At 36.7% G+C, this 22,245-nt stretch overlaps 1 protein-coding gene across 1 annotated transcript in view; it reads left to right on the top strand.

Moving 5' to 3' along the window:
* BIRC6 (baculoviral IAP repeat containing 6) overlaps positions 1-22,245 on the top strand; it is a 177,975-nt gene that overhangs the window by 109,714 nt on the left and 46,016 nt on the right. Inside the window, exons 60-65 of the mRNA XM_059467370.1 lie at positions 966-1,139; positions 5,236-5,432; positions 7,585-7,885; positions 10,543-10,760; positions 13,413-13,577; positions 15,512-15,680. Of these exons, the coding sequence (XP_059323353.1) occupies positions 966-1,139; positions 5,236-5,432; positions 7,585-7,885; positions 10,543-10,760; positions 13,413-13,577; positions 15,512-15,680 (1,224 nt within the window). The remainder of the gene's footprint in view (positions 1-965; positions 1,140-5,235; positions 5,433-7,584; positions 7,886-10,542; positions 10,761-13,412; positions 13,578-15,511; positions 15,681-22,245) is intronic.

Below are 22,245 nucleotides of genomic sequence, written 5' to 3' on the forward strand. Positions count from 1 at the left end.
ATACTGCTGTTTTGGAGATGAGATCAAAACCCAGTGCCTATTTTCAGTATGTAGCTGGTAAATGTTGACTGTCTTGCAATGGTCATGTAAACCTTTCTTTATTTGTGATCTGGTCGTGTCTTGCAAGGCATTTTGAGTTTTTGCTTTTCTTAAAACATAATCCTCAATTGAAGAAACAGATTGTTACTAAGGAACTCTTAGATGTTGTTTTACGTGATTAAGTGCAATCATGATGAAATGGACATGCTATTATATGATCCAACTCTAAAATATTTAATGTGTAAATCTACTTGTTTTCAGAAAAAATTTTCAGCCTTCAGATTAGCTTGTAATTTCAGGCAAGAACATATTTGCAATCAACAAAGTGGCCAAAACTTGAATTAGAGTAATCAGTTTGGACTGTATTGCTTGTGTATTTCAAGTCTACATTACTGTGGAGAAAAGTGATCCTGGCAGTGCCCTTCTTTTTTTTTTTCCTGCTGTCTTGACACAGGAGTAGTGAGCTAGGCTTGGGATTAGTACGCCTGATAAAGAATTGCCAGTTTCTTTGTTTTCCACTTTTTTCAATACCACCTGTTTTACCTTCTGGTCGCAGACACCTCTCTGCTCCCACAGTTCAGTGGTGCTGCATAGGTGGTGTTTAATAGTGGGGGGCAGCCAGTACCCACTTAAAATGCACATCAAATTACAGCCTTAGCCATTTGTTAAATGTGCCAAGTGCTTGTGCTCTCAGCACAGGGCTGTCTTAGGGAATGCTGGCATAGGTCTATTTGATGATGGGCTCCAAACTCATGGGGCCCCTTTTCCCAAGAGAACAAATGGTAAAATTTAGGCCTTAGTTTGGAGCCAGATTATATTTAGTCTACTTGGCTTTTGTGGTGCAAGTAATGAACAGCACCTGGATATGTATGTAAAAGTAACCCAGTCAGAATTTTCCTCTCTGACTTGATGCCTTTGTTGTCTAGGTCAGCCATTACCAGCTGAAATGACACTTGCCCAGCTTCTGACTCTGCTGTATGACCGCAAACTCCCTCAAGGATACCGATCCATAGACTTGACAGTTAAACTTGGTTCCAAAGTAATCTCAGATCCAAGCTTATCAAAAACAGACTCATTTAAACGTCTTCACACAGAAAAAGGTGAGTGTTCTTACTTTTTTGATAAAAATGTTTTATCAAAAAATGTTTTTATTTTGGACAAAAACTATTTTGATTTTCTTGATAAGAAACAGCAGTTTTTTGTATTTTCCTGAGCTATTCTTTTCCAGATAAGAGCTAAACTTTGTGATAAAGTACTAATTCATTCCCTGCCTAAATTGTATCTATGAAATGCTCCAATATGGTTGCACTGGTTTCACTTTTCTTTTTTCATTGTAATATTGTATGTGATACAATTGTGATTGTATAGATACAATATATTTTATTTCTTGACATTTATATCAGTTCTCTCTAGTAATTAAGTCTAAGTGTTTGTGCTGGTAACCAGGGCAGCTGGAGGATTGTCCTGGGTCCCGACAGTACCTTAAAAAAGGTGTCATAACTCCAGTAATACAGGAGCTGTTTGAAACTATATGAGTTAGAGAAGCCTGTGAATTTTTTTTTATTGAGCTATCTTATGTACCAAATGCTGCTTTGAAGAAGGAGGTTTCTCTCAAGCCATCTAAGCAGATCTTATAACTCCAAATTTTAAAAGCATTTAACATTTTCTAATATGATGTATTTATTGATAATACTTCTGCCAATTGTTTGCTATCTGCTTGCTGGGGAAGGGGAAAGGAGAAGATCTATCTCAGGAGTCTGTTCTGAAATATTTTTATATCATTCCTTTAGGCAAGACTTAGAGAAATGGGACTTTGAAATTAAGCTAATTGTAATCTGCTGATTATCAGCCTGCTGACACTCATGGAATTCCAAAATTAATCATTCAGTTCTTTTCAGACAGAGGCTTGTTTTAAAACCTGTTCACTTGATAGTCTGTTTCTAGAAGAGATAAGAAACAGAAGAGTTGAAAAACAATTATCATTTTCTTGATATCTGGTCTGAAATAAGCACTTTGTGACTCTATGCAGTGCTTGGCTATACATATCTCTCACACTATTAAGAGATAGATGTTTTTTAAATAATACTTTGGTTTACTTATGCTCTTTATTTAAATTCTAAACATACAGTAAATATTTTACTATTTGAATAAAACTCAAATCATTAGAGAAGGTTCAGTTTATTAGTAAACTTATGTGAAGACATAAAGGTCCTCTGAACTTAACTTATTAAGTTATTGGGTACTTTTTTGTTTAAATTTGAGCTTGTCATTACAAATCCATTGATCTGCGGTGATATACAGCAAAATGTTAGTTATATTCACAATCACCACTCAGCAATAATGAAGGTCAGAGCTACTGCTTTTTCTTGCCTAGTGTGTAATATCTAGAGAAATCATTCTTACATTTCAGTGCTCCTTTACTTGCTACTTAAAGCAGACCGCAGGTTTTTTGACCCCTGGATAGATTTTTGACCTACTGGATAGATTTTATAGGTTCACATGGTGTCTCTAGTCCTACATTTCCTATTACTTGAGGAAGAGTGTCATTTATTAACATTTTTTTCTGCCTGCTTCAATGCTTTTTTTGAGATCAGCAGTTTTCCGCAGTGAAGTGCATGACTTCACTGAAAACTTGGAAAATGCTCCTGGAGGTGAAATGGTTTCAGTTGGATTATAAGAAAATTAACTAAAGCAAGGACTTGAAAAGCATACTTAAGTGTAACTCCTTGAGTGAATATTGAAGATGTTACTGTGTTTGCACTCACAATGAAAGGATCTTCCTGTAGCTTTACTCACTGAGAACTTACTTTTCAAATGTCTTTTGCAGAGAAGCAGTTTTCCATGCTTTATCAATATCTCTGTGTTTATATTTTCTTGTTGTCTTCCTTTGGGAAGGCTTACAGCTTTTTACACTGCAAAACAGAGGGGTGAGGTTTTTGGTCAAAATATTTGTTTTAAAACCATCATTATAAAGGATATCTAGCATTTCCTGCAGTCTGATCAATTCATGCCACTGCAAGCAATTCAATTGCAAATCCTGTTCAGCCTAGTGAGGTGGAATCCTCCACATGTCTGGTGGAAGGCGGTTCCTTGCTGATACCAGCAAGTTTGTGACACCCTCACCCACTGTCTGGGGAGAAAAGGAGCATTTCCACAGAGGTGTCAGCCTGTGTCCTTTAGAAGAGTGGACATCAAAGCTGTATGTACTGAAAGTGTTATGATTGGACATTTTCTTACAGGGATTATCCTGCTTTGAAGGTATCTGTGACCTTTTCTTAGTCTGTCTATGAAAGACTTCTTCAGACAGACAGACTTTTCATAGTCTTTGTTTTTGAAGTAGAATGAATTGATGTACATATTCCTACATGTCCTTGATTTAAGCTTATTAAATCTTACACTTTGATCATATTATTCCAAAGCAGAGTGATCCTCCCACAGTATATCAGTGATGTCCTTGTAACACGGTGCTTCTTGCATGTTTTAAAGTTGAGAATTAGGATGGGGAAAGACCTGCTGTTTCTTATTCCCTTTCAAATTAGAAAGAAACAGTTTTAAAAGGTGAAGTATCTGTTAAAAGATACAGTGTCTTCTGTTTAAATGTTTTTTCACAAGAATTTTGTTTTGGTAACTGCACAAGTTATTCATTAATGTGCTTCTGTGTTTTTACAAGTATATAGTAAATAATAGCATGTGTGCTATATATTTGGAGTATAACTGAGGATTATGATGAGTGTCAGAATGTTCACAGTGAAGAGATACTGAGACCACTTGCTCTCTCCTGCCTTTTCATGTGGCTGTATTGTAAAGACGTGGAGGACCCCTGCATTACATTGCTTAAAAATATAATCTGCAAAACAGATTTTTGGATTAAATATACAGAATATTCACTGAAATTTGCCTGTGGCAATTAGCAAAGAGGGCTGATGTTTAGCAATAAGGAATTGTGGTAGGGTTTTGTATATTCTGTGTATACTTGTGTGTGTTAGTGCATAGAATGTTAATTTTTTGTCTATTGTACAAGATATTAGGGTGCTTAGTCATAAACTGGGAGGATGGAGGTTAGTAGAAAGTCAGAAATCCAGATCATGATCTTTTTTCATGAGGAAGAGTAGAATTAAATCTCATGGCTTTTGCAGAGGGTCTTTTTGACACCTCACAGAGAGGACGTGAAAAGCAAAACAGGTTAAGATTCAAGGTTATCTTTCCTTTCTTCAGCTATAAACTCTTTATTGGAGAATAACAACCTTACATGTCTAGATGAAAGAGTGTTAAAAAATGTCATAACCCCAAAATTAGCAAAGTCTTGAAGGCATAGATCAAATTCTAATAAAATATGAAATTCTAATGTTAGCCATGTGTAAATAATGCTGAGTTTGACATGTATCTGCTGTCATTGGCAAAAGGCACTGTCAGGACCCAGGAAATTCCTCTGGCTGCCCTGGGTGATTCGAGACCCTGGCAAGGCTCAGAGACCTTGGCACGGAGTCAAAAACACCTGTGCCTTTGATTTTAGCCCATGAAAAAATTACCAACTTTGTGTGAAGTTTAAAAGCCACAAGAGTTTGAGTAGAATGATAGTTAATTTGTCACAGGGTGAAAAAGCAGAATTTTGGGGTTTTAGAATCGGGGTTCAAAAAGCAAAATGGAGGAATCTGGGTGTGTCCTGTCCTCCTTCTCCTTCTTCTTGTCTTCCATCTTCTGCTGTGATGGTGACACTTCTGGATTGGTTTAGAGTAGAGACAGACTGTCTAACATAGGTGATAGGTATTGGAAAATTATTGTAAATAAAGTACACGTAGTTCTTAGTATAAAAAGATAACACCGCCCTGAGGGCGGTCAGTGTGCCACAAACCGAGCTGCCAGGCAGATCTCAGCAGGTCAGAGAAAGAATGTAATAGATAAGGAAAAATAAACAACCTTGAAAAGCAGAACTGATGAATCTCAACGAATTCTTCAGTCGCGGGGCTGGGAAAAAAGACTTGTGATACCTCGGGTGTCATCTCAACCATAGAAACCTGAGAAGGTACCACTAACACATTTATTTTCTTTTGTTATTCTTGTATTCATTTCAGGTTCTTGGCTCAGTCTTTGCTTGAGAAGGAATCAGTACTTTTGAAAACCACTTTTAAATGAGGACAAAGAAATACAGACAGTGTTGATGATATATATTAATTTCTTTTATGTTTGTTTTTGTAGAGCATGCAGATTTACTGGGACCTTGCCCTGAAGATGAAGCCATCAGTCCTGGGGATGAGTGTATGGATGCAGTTCTAGATGAATCACTTCTTGAAACCTGTCCCATTCAGTCTCCACTGCAAGTTTTTGCTGGCATGGGTGGATTGGCTCTTATTGCAGAGAGACTCCCTATGCTTTATCCTGACGTAATTCAGCAAGTGAGTAGAAAAAAATAAGTGTCTGAAAACATGCTGAGAGTATTTTGTTTGTTTGTCTGAGGACCGTATTTTCCTTGTGTTTCCCTATAGTTCAGTTTAACTTCTCAGTTATTTGGGGAAGATACTTTAAAAGAGGCAAGTGGATAACTCCACAGCCCTGTCCAGCTGTACATGTGCTTCTCTGTCCATATCACAGACTGCCTGAGTAGCTGTGGCCTTGCTGGGACCAAGGCAAGCTGCTTCTGTTAGTTTAAAATATCTTGGAGGGTGCAGTAAAATAAAGTTACTGATGTACTGTGAAGGTATACTTGCTTATCACTTAGTTGTTCCTGCAAGTGTACCCTCATAGATGTTTTTATGGTTAAGTGAAATTCAGTTCTCAAAGATGATATAATTTTATTATTATAAATAACAGTATCATCTTAATTATATTAATATTAAGAAATAATAGATATTATTTGTATACTTATATATATAATTCCTCTGGATTCACATTTTGAAAGTGTCAGTAGTGGCATTAGTGTGGAATTACTCCTTTGGCTGCTGTTTTAAGTACACACTGCTAAAAAGGGAAGAAATAACCTGTGAGTTATTCAGATTCTATTTGACAATATTTTTGAAGCTTTTGGCTGATACTCCTAACAGGAAATAGTATTTATTCCCTTTGAAACTGAATTAATCATGAATTAAGCGTATCATACTAAGGATATGAATTAAGAGTACATTATTCAGTATCTTGACTGTAAGATTATGGCAACCATAGGAACCCTGTAGTGAGACTGGATAATTAATATGCATCCTTTGTAAATAGTTCTACAAAGGCCTTAGAGGTCTAGTACCAATGCATTTCAAAAATTACAAGTTGAAGAAGTATTTACATACACAGTTACTGTGTTATGAATTCCAAGAGGGATAATGTGTACTCTGTATTGAAGAAAACTGATATGTGGAATTCTGCAAGACATGAAAAGTAAGTTATGATCATGAGAAACTTCATTCCTTTTTTCCTTCTTTTTCTATAGTCCTAGGAACTTACTGTCTTTTCACAATATCTTAGCTTGAGATATATGTTTAGATTCAAATACTGAATAAGAATTCTGCAAACCATAAAAAAAATTAAATACAGTAATACCAAACAGACTGTTCAGCGTGAAAACTGATGATTTCTCCAGATCCTTAATTCTTTAATTTTATTTTAATATTTCTCCAAGTCACTGGAGAAATGTGAACATAATTGGAATAAATGCAGTAAAACATGACTCTGACTTTAAATTAGGAATTTGGTATTCTGGATAATTTCTGTAAAGGCTTTTCATATTCATCTTTTCCAGTTTATATCAGTCTGGTAATAAAATTCTAAAGTATTAAAATTCTAAATATGATCAAATCAGTTTATCTGAATAGCATGAAAGCTTGACACCTCTGTGACGTTTATTTATGAGAGGGACCTCAGTGTCATAATTTCATTTGAATTGTTTGATTGTGTCTTGGGGCACTGTACAGATACTACCCCCTTAAACTGTGACTTTATAATGCTTGACTGCACTGTCCTCTGGTCATAGAACAGACTGTTCTGTTAGAGTAGAATAGTAATAAAGCCTTCCAAATCAATCAGAAGTTCAAAAGGTTCATTGCTACGAAAGGCTCATTGCTACAAGTTGCTACAAAACTGCTAAGATACCTGAAGTTATTCTTTGCTTTTAAAGGCAATGAAAATTATTAGTTTTTCTTCTTTTTGCAATTGTAACTAAAAACTAAATACTTGTGGTCACAGTGTTTAATGTTAAAAATAAAGGGCCATTTCTTATTTAACAGTATAGTACATAAATGAATATTTACCTCAGAGTAATTTGTGTGTCTTACACCTCTGTGTAAGCAGCACACTTTAACTGAGGATTTTAGGTTGCCAAAATACGTTTGCTTGCTTGTGTAGGCACAACTTTGTAGCACTGCATTGAAAATGCAACAAGTATGCCCTTTTAAGCCATTTGGCATGGTCCCTGTATCTGCAAATGGTGGAGTAATTCACATGACTTCTTTTTTGAGTCCTACATTAAGATTGCATGTCTTTTACATCCTTTGTAAAATAGAATTTTTGTTCAGGGCGTTTAACTGAATGACTGCTAAATTTTTGTTGTTTCTGTTGGTTAAGGTGAGCACTCCAGTGGTTACGTCAGCCACACAAGAAAAACAGAAGGACAGTGATCAGTTTGAATGGGTTACCATTGAACAATCAGGGGAATTGGTGTATGAAGCACCAGAAACAATTGCTGCAGAGCCTCCACCGATCAAGTCCACAGTCCAGACAATGTCTCCCATACCTGCACATTCTCTGGCTGCCTTTGGTTTATTTCTCCGTCTCCCGGGCTATGCTGAGGTGCTGCTAAAAGAACGGAAACATGCTCAGTGTCTGTTGAGATTGGTGTTGGGAGTTACAGATGATGGTGAAGGAAGTATGTGCTGTAATTATTACCTTTCTTTGTAGACCACAGATAGATCATTTTACTTTAATTTAATTGCACTGTATTTCTTTTATCAGGAAGTTAGCATTGGTTTGTGAAGCAGCATGTTGCAGGCATCTTTGATTAACTGTTGCCTCTAATAAATTCTCTCTGGCAAAATTTTATCACAATCATCAGTATTCAAAAGTTCTCATCTCATGTCAGAGTAATTGTAAAATAAGCACTGATAAAACCTACAATGACATTGTCAAGATAACTGCATTCAGACAGAATGTTCTAAGTAGCTGGAAATGCTCAACTAATTGTGCAAACATCCTATAATTCTGCAACCAAATGTAGAATAATGTGGATAAGAGCAAAGCTACAACAAATGTAGAGTAAACCATTGAATAATGTTTTAGAAAAGGAGAGTAAGATCTAAAGATTTTGGTGATTAAACTGCCTAAACAGAAGCTCTGCCTTGATGGTGTGAGTTCACAGGGAGAAATGGGATGTTCTTCAAAGAATAAACAGACAAGCCAGGAGAAAAATTTCTTATCAGTGTCTTTGCAAATGAGCCTGGAATTCTGCATGCAGTTAAAATATTTGTGTTTCTTACTGTTTTGAAAAACTGCAAGTGTGTCTGAAATGTGTTTTCATAGATTGAAGGCATTTGCTTTCACTGGGTGTTGTGTAGTGGTGCACTTGAGCAGTGTCAGGTTTACAGCTGCACTTGATGATCTCAGGGGTCTTTTTCAACCTGCAAAATTCTGTGATTATGACTTTGAAGAGTGCTGGTTTTTCTAGGCTGCAATCATCAGAAGTAAGTCTCTATTTAGCACTCTAAATAGGGTGGTAGAGTGGTGCAACATGGACCTTGTAAGACCAGCTGGAAAACTAAGCATCTCATGTGCTCTCCCTTCTGCTTGTCTTTTTATTTCACTGGTATTTAGGTGCAGGACAGTAGACGAGAATAAACTGGGCAATAAAAATTCAATCTAGCTGTTTACACTCACCTAATCTGAGTGGTAAATAACTGAAGAACTGTATGCAGTTTCTAGAGCAGTCTCAGTGCCTTGCTACTGCAGGCAATTTTGCTATCTTTTCTTTTTTTTTTAATAAAGAGACATTTAGAATTTGGGTTGCTTTCTTTTTTTGTAGTAGTGTAGGTGTGTGTGCAGCCACTGCTGCTATTGGAATACCATTCCAGAACATAATTTTCTTCATGGATGGGGTTGCTTTAATTTTCTGCCTACGTTTATTCGTATGCAGTTAGTGGCCAGCAGCTCTTATTTCTCCAGTGCATTTGTTGACAGGAATTACATTCCCTTGTAGCCTTAGTTTTAGCTGGAATAAACAGCCAATTTCTCTTTTCCCTTAGCCAAACATCTGAATTCAACTCTACAAAGTGTGGATTCAGTTGTACACAGTAATCCACATTAGTTTTCTGTATCAACTAGTAATAAACTTCCTTTTTTGTTAGAAATGCAGCTTTTCACACATGTAGAATCTCATTACTTTCTTGCATAATATGAAGAGCTGCAATTATAAATCTGTGGCTTATAGATTGCAGTTGTCTGCAAAGATAAACTGTGCAAATGTTTTGATTTTCTCTTTTTTCATTTGGCTGTGCCTGCAGTTATGAAATTCTATCAGATAGGCTTATTTTCCAGAAGTTTTTGATTTTATTTATGAAGATCCCGGTCAGATGACTTTTGATTCCTTCTTGTTACTGTCTTTGCAAAGAGTACCAGACAGATGTGAATTTACACATGTGTATGTGTGTAGATACATGTACACACAAATATGGACATTTGTTTAAATCTCTTGATGATGATACAGCTGATAAACTCTTAAGAGGGAGAAAATAAAATATTTAAAATAGGAAGCAAACTTCTGGACAGAGTTGGCTATTTTAAAGTATTTTCACTGTTCGAAGCATCTCCAGTTGTCAGTTGTCTCTATATAAGCACTGGGGAAGGAATGTGAAATGTATTGTTAAATACAAGAAAAAAATTGAGACAGTTTCCCGTATCTCAGTGTGTTGCATTAATAGGTCTCTCCGTTATTTGAAATGTGGCTTTTAAAAGAAAACTTTTGCTCATAATGCAAAGGGGTTAAAAATTTTAAGGAATTGTAGTACAAAATTCATACATGCAACTCATCTAATTAGAATTATGTTAGTATTTCACCATGGGTTCAACTTCAGTAGCAACTTGGTTTGTGTCAGTGCATTAATTCATAGTTTGGACACATGAATACAGAAGAGAATCCAACATATTATAAACTACTGCTGCTTGTCAGCTGAGCTGCTCTTAGCTGATCACATGCATTCTTTATCTTGCTGTATTTGCTAGGATTAAAAATATATATGTATTTTTAAAAATTAGTCCAAACCAGTTTTCTCCCTGGAAATGGCAAATCAAATTTTTAAAATTTGATGCTTTTCCAAATCTATGAGTAAAATAAAGAAACATTCTTTCCTCTACACTCTCCTCATAATGAATTTTTTCTTGGAAGAGGAACATAGTAATGGATAGCTTTACTGTATGTGAATGCTCGAGTCCTTAGTAGATTTCTGTATGTTCATAAAGTATTGCAGAGATTAATAGGCTTTATTGAACTATTGAAAGAAAACATGGGTTTGATGTTTTCCTTCTCCAACCTAGGTCATATCCTGCAGTCTCCTTCAGCGAACGTGCTCCCGACGCTGCCGTTCCACGTGTTGCGCAGTCTGTTCAGCAGCACCCCGCTGACCACCGATGACGGAGTGCTGCTCCGGAGGATGGCGCTGGAGATCGGTGCCATCCATCTCATCCTGGCTTGTCTCTCTGCCCTGAGCCACCACGCACCTCGAGTGCCCAACTCCAGTCCCAACCAGGCAGAGGTAAGCTTACCAGCACAGCAGGTACCAGCCACAAGTACTAAGAGTCTTAATTAAAAAAAGAAAATCATCTCATCGCTTTCATTGTAGCCTCATTTTTGCAGACTTTAAAAATAATTGTGAAGTACTTGATTAGGTAATTGTCCCTGCGTGTTGCAAACAAACATAGTAATCATAAAAGTAGAGAATGAAGGCTTGTCTTGAGGCATTAAGGTGTAATCAGTTTCTTTCACAAGACCTTATTTTTCAGGGCAGGAAAGGCATAATGGTCAATGGTTGGTGGTTCCTTAATACCCATTAGATAGCATGACCTCATTACCTTGTTTAGCATTCATCATCTTGTCACAGACACATTTTATGAAAAATCCTTTTGCTAGATGTTTTTTTCCTGAGAAAAAAAAAGCTGAGAGGCCTCAGGAACAAAATGTAAGCAATAATTGTCTGCTGCTGTGGAATGCAACAGGTGCATCTTTGATTGGTCTCATGTGGTTGTTTTTAATTAATGGCCAGTCACATTCCAGCTGTCTCAGACTGTCTGGTCAGTCACAAGATTTTATTTCCATTCCTTTCCTTTCGAGCCTTCTGATGAAATCTTTTCTTCTACTCTTCTAGTATAGTTTTAATATAATATATACTTCATAAAATAATAAATGAGCCTTCTGAAACATGGAGTCAAGATTCTTGTCTCTTCCCTCGTCCTGGGACCCCTGTGAACACCACCACAATCATCTAAACTCCTGGTTACAAATTATTACCTTTCAAATGCTTCACAAATATAAATGAGTTGTGAAAATTAATGAAATAATGCAGTGATTTTTGTTACAATCTTCGTACTAACATTTAAATGAGATCTAAAGACAAAAATTTTCCATCATATTCAAGATCACAAATTAATCTCGAAAATTTGACTTTTTTCAAGGCATTTCCCATGTTATACCACCCTCTATTCAGAATATGTATATTCTGATTTTAGGACTGTAAGTTACTATTTCTGCATAATGTACCAATTATCTGTAAAAGTATTAAAAAAACCCACATTAATGACTTCCCCTCTTTAGCATTGTTTTGGTAGAGGCTTGCATGAAACAGTGGTGGCTTAATATGGATTAGTACTTGCAAAATATAGGGCTGTCCATATTTTAGCAGCTCTGATACTGATGAAGGGTTGAGCAAGCAAGAGATGAAGCTGTGCCTGAGAATAATTCACCTTAATGGCTAATCAAATTCAAGGGGAAGCTGAGAGATTCTACTTCTAATGGAGTATCAGGCTGCTGACACATTAACACCTTAGCATTTTTGCATGTTTGGAGGGAAAGGGCAACCATTAATTCTTATTTCTGCTTCAGTACTACCATGACCCTTTCAATAGCTTGCTTTCTCATAATTCATATCTATCAAGTGATAGATGGTAACTTGAATCTAGGGATCCATCAGGCCTGCACTGAGACTTGTATTTCTGGGGCCAGGCTCTCCCTTAAGTGCTTTAATTCAGTGCTCATGACAGTCCTCTTGAGTGTTAAAGGCACCACGTGTTCATGAGTAATGTCTATGTGAAAATAACCACACAGCTCTTTCATCACCAAGACACATTGCATTCCCAGTGTAAAAGATTATCCAAGACTGCCAGTATGATACTTCACAGGTGATAATTTCTTTTACTATTGCAGTCTGTTGATATATAATTTCTTTTCACACAATCTTTAATAAAGTCACTGAAGAAGAAGTGAACAGAAAATGAAACTTTTTGGAGCCATAAAACAAATGCTGCATGGTGTGGTTTCCAGCTAATTGTGACCAAGTAATGAAAGCAGCAAGTTACTTGTTTAGGATGCTAAATATGCAAATAGGAAAACATCAGTTAAAAATTGCTGATCAGAGTTTTTTCTGCATCCTTTTCACCAATGACCTGCTAAAATTAAAAAATTATTGTAAATACTTCCACGCTACTTCATGAGGGTAAGCATTGTAATATTGGAGTTATGTTACTAAAATCACTGAGGCAGACCATTGGTCAAAACTGTTTTAGCTGTTACCAAGCACTGTTGGAAAAATGTGCTCTTAGAAAATTTTAAGGAAGACTGACTTCCTTGCTCTTAGGGAGGAGGTAATTTGTATTTTAGTGACACGGAGATCATGTGTCAGAGCTATATGTGTAATTTACTCCTCTTGTTTTGGAGCATTTATTCAAAATCAGTAAATACTTGAGCATCTTAACATTTCAGTTCTGGTCTCTTGATAACATTTCCACTCCCATCCCCTTCATCTCATTGTGTTATTAGGCTTGATTAAGTTCTAAACAGCAATAATTACAGAGCTTTGATGTTTAGAATGATATTGATTAAGTAGCATTCTAATACTTCTCATCATTTAAGTAGTGCTAGTATCTTAAAAGAGAATAATAAAGGGCTTACAGTACTGGTCAAATGGAAGAACTACTTTCAACAGTCTACTGCTGACCTTTACCAGAGCTCCATATGTGTGGCAGTCTTTCCTATGGAAAGCTTTGATTTTTACTGGATCCTGATGATATCTTTAGAAAGTTAATAAACTAGGATTACATTCTTTTGCATAGCAAAAGCTTTTTAAAGATAGCGTGACTAAGATTAAATCATTAAATAATTGTGATTTTTTTTTTTTTTTTTTTTTTTACTTTAGCCACAGGTGTCAAGTACACACAATACTGCATCAACAGAAGAGCAGCAGTTGTACTGGGCTAAGGGTACAGGATTTGGAACAGGCTCTACAGCTTCAGGATGGGATGTTGAACAAGCCTTGACTAAGCAAAGACTAGAAGAAGAGCATGTGACCTGCCTTCTACAGGTGTGTCATTATAAATTATAATTAATGAGAGGCACTTAAAGCATGGATAATAAAACTGGAGGTTTTTCAGTCACAGATTAGAGTAATTACAATATTTTGGGCAAAAATTATTTGCAAACAACTGTCTTATTGGAAAATTATATAGATCATATTTTGAGCAAGGCTATTTTCAGATGTCACCAGGCTGCTGCATAGAAGACCTGGGTATGAGTTCTGAAGAGAAAGTGGATGAGGAGGTGTTCCAGTGCTTTCATCTTGAGCTGTCACACACCTCTGTCAAGAGCACTGCACACAGTCAAAACTAAAGACTGTCCATTGAAGGAGAAGGATATGGCAGTAGGCATTTTGTTTTGTGTGCCAGACAGTGTTACCTATATAATTACTTGCATACTTTTCACTCTGCTTTAAGGAAGTGCTCATAGTTGATATTGGTGTCCATGAATGTGTTATGCCAATATAACAAAATCTCACTCGTACATATTAGGAAATCTTGAGTATGTCAATTACATGACAAAAGTAGTTCTTCAATAAACATCTAGATCTTAGTAAAATTTTGATGTCTTCTAATACCTAAGGAGAAGAAGATCGTGCATAATCAGGCTTTTCAGTCCATTATGAAATCCAGCCAGTTCCTGTTATCTTGGATGTGTAGGGAGTATGAGATTGTATCTAGTCATCAGAAGTTTAATTCAGTTGAAAAGCATTAGCTAACCTGCTGGGCTTAGAGTAAGAAGGAGTTGAAACTTTGAAAATGCCCACACCCCGATGAAGATACCATTTTGATGATCAGTTGTTTTAGACACTATAGATTACATGGCACAATCATCATATCCCTTGTAAAAGTACAAGTAAAATCTGAAAACATTTTTCTATGCAAGAAAGAGGAAAATTGCCTAAATTGCTGTCAGCAAAGCTTCCACGCAGTACTCTGTATTCTGCCAGGGAGAGGTTTCACTATCAATGTGATAAGTCATGAAGTAAGGAGGCATTTGCTGAGGGCACCCAGCAGGTGAAGGAAGTAGCATTTTTGCTGAAAATGTCAGTCAGTTGTACAGCAGACTTTCCTTAGTCCCTACTCTAGAAAGGTTTAGAGAAATTCTGTTGTACAGAGTGATAATGAGATGCTGCAGCAAAATGCCATGGGTAAGGGGGTTAAAACAAACCCCCAGGGTGAATGAAAGAAAAGAGGCTGAAAAGGTGAATAGAGTCCCTGGGAATTCAAGCTATACAGCCTGTTAGCCTCATAGTTACTTAGTTTGAGAGTACAGCTGCACAAATCAGAGCTATGGAAACACTTAAATCTACAACATCCAGTAAGGGCCTGTGAACTCAGCCACAGCTACCCTTGGGGCAGGCAGGTGTGCAGTCAAGAGGTGCCTTCCCACCATTGCCAAGGGGAAGGCTGCTCTTTGTTTACTCAGGTAAGAGCTGTGCTCATGAGTAGTTGTTCCTCCAGGTAACTGTTGTGCTCACCATAACTTATTGTTCCATCTGTAAACCCTGAAGTCCCATCCCAAAGGAAGTTACAAAAATACCTGAAGCATTTGCAGTTGAAAAAAAGAAAAGTCCTACTGCTAGTTGGTGTACTTGGTGTTCTAAAGTGAAAAGGACTGGTCAGCTGCAGGTCTCAGTGGTCTGAGCTGGCAAACTCTTGCTTTGAGGAACTTCAGCAGGTTTGTCAAAATTCATATTAGTTGATCTCCTAAAATAATTCTGAATTATAACAGTTACTTAATTTTATCATTAGCCAAAGTTTGAATAATCTAATAACTGTATAGAAATTCTTCTAAAACCTCTTTGGGCCTGCTGAAATAAATACCAGAACTGAATTTGCAAAGCAGTTAATGAAGTGTTAGGGCATGTATCTTAAGGAAATTCAAAGTTCTTTTGATTGAAATAAACCAGTTTTGCATAAATACTTTGGTGTATTTCAGGTTCTTGCCAGTTACATAAATCCTGCAGGGAGTACATCAAATGAAGAGACACAAACGAGCCATGAGGGGAGAGGCCAAAACAGCAGCGCTCTTCCCTCCATCCTCCTGGAGCTGCTCAGTCAGTCCTGCCTCATCCCAGCCATGTCCTCGTACCTCCGCAACGACTCAGGTAACCTGTCCCTGCCTCCTTCCAAACCAAAGCTGCCTTACTTCTGCCTGATCAGCTTTTGCAGAAACAACAGATGGTTCTTGTTTCAGTACGCTTGTCAGTTCAGAGTTTTACTAATGGAGCGTTCACTTGAGCCTTAGAAAACAAAATAAAACAGAATCATCAGACAGAATCTTGTTGAAATGCTCACATTTGTTGCCATATCCCTTTAAATTTGAAGTTCAGTTCTTCAGCTGTTAAAACTATCAGGAAAATTGTGTTTTCTTCTGAAAAGTTTGCATGTTAGTTCTTCTACAAAAGATAAACAGTGGAAAGGAGTACTTCATACAACACCACGAAATGTAGTGTGGAGAAAAATGTCAATTTTAAAGAAAATTGAGGAAATGCATACCTAAATTTGGTCAATGTTGCACACAGGGCAATTCTACTTCAATCAAAGCTTTTTTCCTTTATTTAGGAAGTACAAAAATAAGCCCTCTTATCAGAACTGTAGAATATTTCAAATATATGAGAACAATTAAATTGTTGAGCTTTTTAAAGCAAAAGCAAATGAGTTCTATGAGTTCATCAAATTTCAGCTTATAATTTTAAAACCAAGATGCTCTGAGAGTTTTCATCAGGTAAGTTGTACCTGGCTGGGGAAACCATTTCAGTTTTACAAGGTAGTGTGAAGCAGTATGAATTAAGCAAGTGCCTGTGCGGAACTAAGGACAAAATCAGCAGACTGGGTTTGTGATTTATGTTTAGTCTCACTAGATGACAGGCTTTAGTATGGAGATGAGCCTTAGGTTGGATTTTTATTAAGTTACTTTTTTTATAAAGATGGATTTAATCCTTAAGTATCTGGAGGAGTTGTTGCAAATGTGAGTAATTTGATTTTGGAGCTTATTTTGCCTGCCCTATTTTTGGAGCAACTGATTAATGTCTTTGTCACAATACTGCAGTTCTTTGGGATGCCAGTTGGAGGGTGTGGTGATGTTAATTCATGGAACAATGTTATAGCTCCTTGAATTACAGCATACATTTTATGTTAGAAGTTAAAGGCATCTTAATCCCTATCTTAAGTATTTGCAAAGCTACACTTAGAACTAAAACAAGAATGTGACTCTTTAAATTTGTACTAACTAGGGCATTGCATAATCTTGTGTGATGGAATGGAACTAGTTCAAAAAGTCTGCTGGGGTCTTACAGTGACAATGAAAATATGAAGATCTTTCACTTGCTAGTCTGCAGATGGACACCTCACCCTAATTTTGCAATGAATTTGTTGGTTCTGTTTGGCACATACTGCAGTGAGGAAAATGAGCTAATGATAGACCAAGCTTGTTATTGCAGTTGAAAATACAATGTAAAACGATCAAGGAAATGATAAAGTAAAAGAATAAAGTATTCTTTCTAACAGATACTCATCAATTCTTCTTTGTTGAGGAAAATGAAGAGTCATTGAAAGGCCTGGCAAAAATGCCATGTTATCTAAAGGATGAAGCAGCTGATCCTGAGTTACAGATGAATCACAGCTGCTGAAATTGCTATTTCCTGTTTTCAATAGAAGAATGTATCTGTCTGTGTAAGTCACCTTTAACTGGGAGAGAACAGTCAGATACTGATAGAATAGATGAGATATGTGGCTGGTGGCGAGAAGATCAGACTAGTTTGGCTTTCGTGAACCATTTGTTTTCTCATCCTACAGAGAAGAGGCAAAGTTTTGGTGAAACACTTATTTTAGGTATGTCTTCCATTGCTGAGCTACTGTTGTTTGTGGTTGGCAGGTGGTGTTGAAATGCCTGTGCATTAACAATTGGGAAGGAGTGAGCAATATAGCAATTAAACTGTATTAAAGCAAAGCAAAACTTTGCTTTTCAGAGAAAAAAATGAAAGCTACCCTTCCGTTTACAAGTTACGAAGAATGGGGTTCTTTCTGTTGAAGTTTAGAATGGTGAAATCTAAAGGGTTGTTATCCTTTGATTGATCAAAGTAATATGAATGTTTCCTGCTGTATTTGTTCAAAAGTCGATAAAACACTATAATTAACAATGCTCTCCTGGATTTAAAAGTAATAACTTTGCAGGCTTGCAACAGTCAGGCTCGTCTTTGGAAGCACAGTAGGGTAGCAGTATGAAAGGGAAATGTGCAAAAAGGATGACTTCTGGAAAGAATGTCTTCTTTTTGTCAATTTGTGAGCCAGATGCATTTAGTTGGGAAGGAACCCCTGAACACAGTTTGTCTTAGTGATAACAAGGCATAATTCCAGTGCAGTAATTACTGTTGAGTTGAAAGGCAGACAGATAATTTTCACATTAATGAGTGCAAGTTGCACGTGATGCTGGGGCTTTCAGTGTCACTGACACTGAGTGTCAGCAGACATAGCTAACACAAGAGATGCAGGTTGAGAAGCTCTGAAGCTGTGACAGGTTCTGGTACAATGCTTGTGGGACTGAAAAATTCCCTTAATGCATTGATGATTCAAACATTTCAAATAAGGAGATGACTTTTTTATTATTACTACTATTTTTATTTTCTTTTTTAGAATCTTGAAGACCAGTGCAATTTAGTAGAACAGATTTGAATTTTTCCTGATAGAGCTTTATCTAATTTCAAACTTATCTTGAATACATGTGTCTTCTCTAGCAAGGCTGAACAGGAGTCTAGAGAGAATAGGAAAGAGAACAGCATTGGTAGTAATGTGCATGTATATGGCATTCTAATTTTCAGACTGGTGCAACTTCTGTTGTCAAAATATACTTCTGTATGGAATAAGCAGGTAACTGCATTCTTCCTGTAACATGCTGGTCTGAGGAATTAGGGTATTGCATATAGAATGCTAACAGAATGTTCCAGGCTTCTGGCACCTGAGCAGGAACAACCTGTGCCCAGCACAGTGGTGACAGAAATTAGTGATTTTCAGCAACCTTGTAACTTTCTCAGATTTGATGGATACTGGTGGGACCAGATGAAGGTATGCTGAAGGTATTCTGCCAGATTTTAGGTTTTGTTGTAATTATTGGAATAACAGTGATCTTCACATATCTATATGTATCTACCATACAAATAAAAATAAGGGGGGGGAATTTTTTATATGAAAATATGTTCAATGAAGCTGCAGGCATTCTTTTTTCTTTCATTGCACAGTAGGCTGGTAACTCTGTGGTATTATAAGACAATAAGTATTTTGGTATTGATGTGAATTTTGTATTTTTTTACGCATGTTCAGTTAGCTACAGGTCTGGCACATCCATCTTGCAAAGCTCTTTTGGCAGATTGGCCTGTGTCACAGTTGTAAATCTATCTAGGATTTTTGTTGCTAAGTTTATTTTGGCATCCTGCTTAATTTGCCCAAGACATACTTGGACTAGATTGTTATCTAGATAGTTCTTGATAAAAGGAATATTGATCAGGCAAGTGGTGCTCACATAACATTTAATCTTTTAGAAACCTCACCTTGAACCAGATTAGTGCAAACCAGATTGCTCAGATATGTTCTGCAGCTTCATCTGCATCACAGTGAGGTGATTGTGAAGTCCTTGTAAATTATGACCATTTTAATTGATTTCTATAATTGCTTGTTTCTTGTAGAGAAGGAAGGTTTTTATCTGTCCTTGAAGAACTTGCCTTAGCATGCAAGATAGCTCTCATCACAAGGGGCAATAGCTGCTGTAATCCTCACCATTTCTTGATAATTTTTTGGTGTTTGTTTTGTGTCTTGTTATGGCATTACTGTGGTTTTTATTATCTTTCATTCCATGAATGAGGTTTACTTCTGCAACATGTGAGATTTTTTTATTATACCTATGTTAATTCCTAAGACTTAACTCATATTTATATTTGTGAAATTGATGTAGTTTTTAACTTCTGTATCATGAAACGTCCAGCATGTATTCATTACCATGCATATTTCACACTAAAAACTATATTGTAAAACTTTTTCACTATTGTCTTGTATACAGCATGTTTCATTTGAAAGATTTTAGGGACTCTTTCAAATATGCGAGCACTTCTCTTCTTGAACAAAATGCACAGCAATAAAATTTGCACTGTACAACAAGAGGTTCCCAGAAAACGTGTGACCATACGTGACTGTCTTGGAGGTCTAGATTTTGCTAATATAAGTAAGAGTTATTTGACTGATAGGTTTATGGAAACTAATACAAGATAGTATTTGCAAGTGGGAGAGAAGAAAGCAGTATTTACAACAGTCTTTGTAGCTAACAAGATTTATAGAGACAAGACAGTGCAAAGGAATTATGAAACAGAAGGAAAATCAAGTGACTTTTAGAACAGGGCAAGGACTGTCTATTTTTTAATAGGCTTGAACAGTAAGAAGGCGAGTGAAGTTGGGATTTGTCTATACCGCAGTATTAGGTAGTCTCTTAATGGTAATGTCCTTAGACTAGCAAAGCCTGAGATGACTTAGACTTGTTTAAAGCAAAATATCAGGAGAGGTTTGTTATCACCTTTGCCTTGGAAAACAGACCTCATAGCGAGTTGCAGAATTCTGCATGAACTCTCCTTGTTTGAATTTCCAGGCTTACAGGAAACAGATAATACTGTAGTTATAGCTGGGGTTTGCTTACATGCTCCTTTCTTAGGCACCTTTCCTTCTTTGGTGGACAAATGCTGTGTGATGTGGTCAGCATAGCTTGTAGTGTTATATGAGTTTATTCTTCCCTGGGTTTGACTGCTGAGAAGAGATGATGCATTTCTGTTAGAGGGCTTTGCTAAAATGATTGTCTTTACTGACCAAAGTGTTCCACTTGATGAGAGTCCAGTATTTGCTTTTTATGCACTTTTCATAGTTTACCAAATACTACCACATCATGGACTTGTGGATTCATTAATGTTGTGCTGCTTTATCCTGCTGCCAAACACCTCAATGTGAACTTTGTCTAATCAGTACTGTGGACAAATCTGTTGAATGTGAATGTGCTGCATTCTTTTTTCTGCCTCTTTTGATGTACTTTTCTTAGTTGAATCATTGAAGTCATACTGTTCAGGCCTCAGACGATGAACAATGCTAATTGGTCTGCTGAAGATAGAGTATTTCTTTTCTAGCAATCACACTTATTCTCAAGGCATTGCATGGTGCTATTTTACTTTCTGTCAAGTTATCCAGTCCCACTGAACTGAGTATGTTGGGTACTCTGAGGCAGGTACACTGAGCTCTGTATTCATCCATCACTGAAGGTGTGATGGTACTGCTGCAGTGCAAATGTTGAATCATCGTGCAACTCTGCTTTTCCCTAGACTGTTGTTATTATTTTTTTGTTGGTGAAATTCTTAAGCATATATTGGATTAAATGTATAAGTACCGAAGCTGTTTATTAGAGCTCATTTAACTAAAGTTGGACTTAGGTCCACATGAGTATAGCCTGCAGGTATTGGCTGTTGAGAAAGGACATCAGATTGCTGTTTTAAAACAAAATGTAACTTGTATGCTGAGACAATCTAATGATAATGTTACCCTGTGACTTCCCTCTAAGGACCAAAGCCTTTGCTATAAATGAAATCAGAAGTACAGTGGCAGTTTAGATAGACAGCATGTAATTACTGAAATTAAAAATTCTCCTAGCCTTCATTAATGTTAATGAGCTCATTCACTGGTAAAAGAAATCATACGGACCCTTTGCCACATTTGGTTATAATTTTGGATTGGTTTTTGTCTGTTTTGCTGTTGAAGAGCTTACAAAAAAAAAGGTGCAGTATTTCACTGTAATGCTGTTGTACTAGTTGAATCACGATTTCGAGAAGAGAGCTAAGCACTGAGATGATACGAAATAAAACTGTTTATTTATTTCACAGAATTGACAAGTTTTAAATAACTTCAGGATCAAAATAAACAGCAGTAATTTCTACCTGAATTTCACTGTTCAGGTTCTTGTAATATTTCATTTCAGAGATCCATCTCAAATATCCTGCTATTATGAGATTAAATGCAATAATATCCTTAAGTATGTAGATATAAGAAGTACATTGAAAAAATAATAATGGTAATATCTGTTCTGTAGTCTTAAATAAACATTAGTAACCTGCATAATTCCTCTAGAATGTAGCTTAGTTTTACAGAATGCTTTGGTGTTTCATATACTGAAAATAAGTATACATTTAATAGAGACTTGCTGAAGACTGTGGCTGGTGAATAAATTTTCTTGTCTGCATGTGCTTCCTTCCAGTGCAGCCTCAGCCCTGTTTGTCATTTCTTCTAGCTGAGCAAGTATTGACTCAGAGTTGCAAAACCAGAATATACCATCTTCCACCTCATTTGGCCATAAGTCAGTGTTACAGTGTGCAACTGACTGAAATATTGTTGCCAAATTCATTCTCTTTTAGGTCCCTGACCTTATTCTGTGCATGTACTGGTTTCAAAGTTCCTTCCAAAGGCTCACTTAGTTTAGCAGTTACCAAATTCTATACACTAACAAGCTATCACCTATATAAGGGATGTATTTCTTCACATGTCATTTTATGGAGGGACTGGATGTAGTTTTGTAGCCTAGAAAAAATTGAGCTGATATTCAGAAATGCAGCTGCTCTGTTGTTCCTCTGTGGCACAGGTAAGAGTAAGAAAAGT

Source organism: Ammospiza nelsoni, chromosome 3 (genome assembly GCF_027579445.1).
Source record: "Ammospiza nelsoni isolate bAmmNel1 chromosome 3, bAmmNel1.pri, whole genome shotgun sequence".
In the NCBI taxonomy this organism is placed as follows: domain Eukaryota; kingdom Metazoa; phylum Chordata; class Aves; order Passeriformes; family Passerellidae; genus Ammospiza; species Ammospiza nelsoni.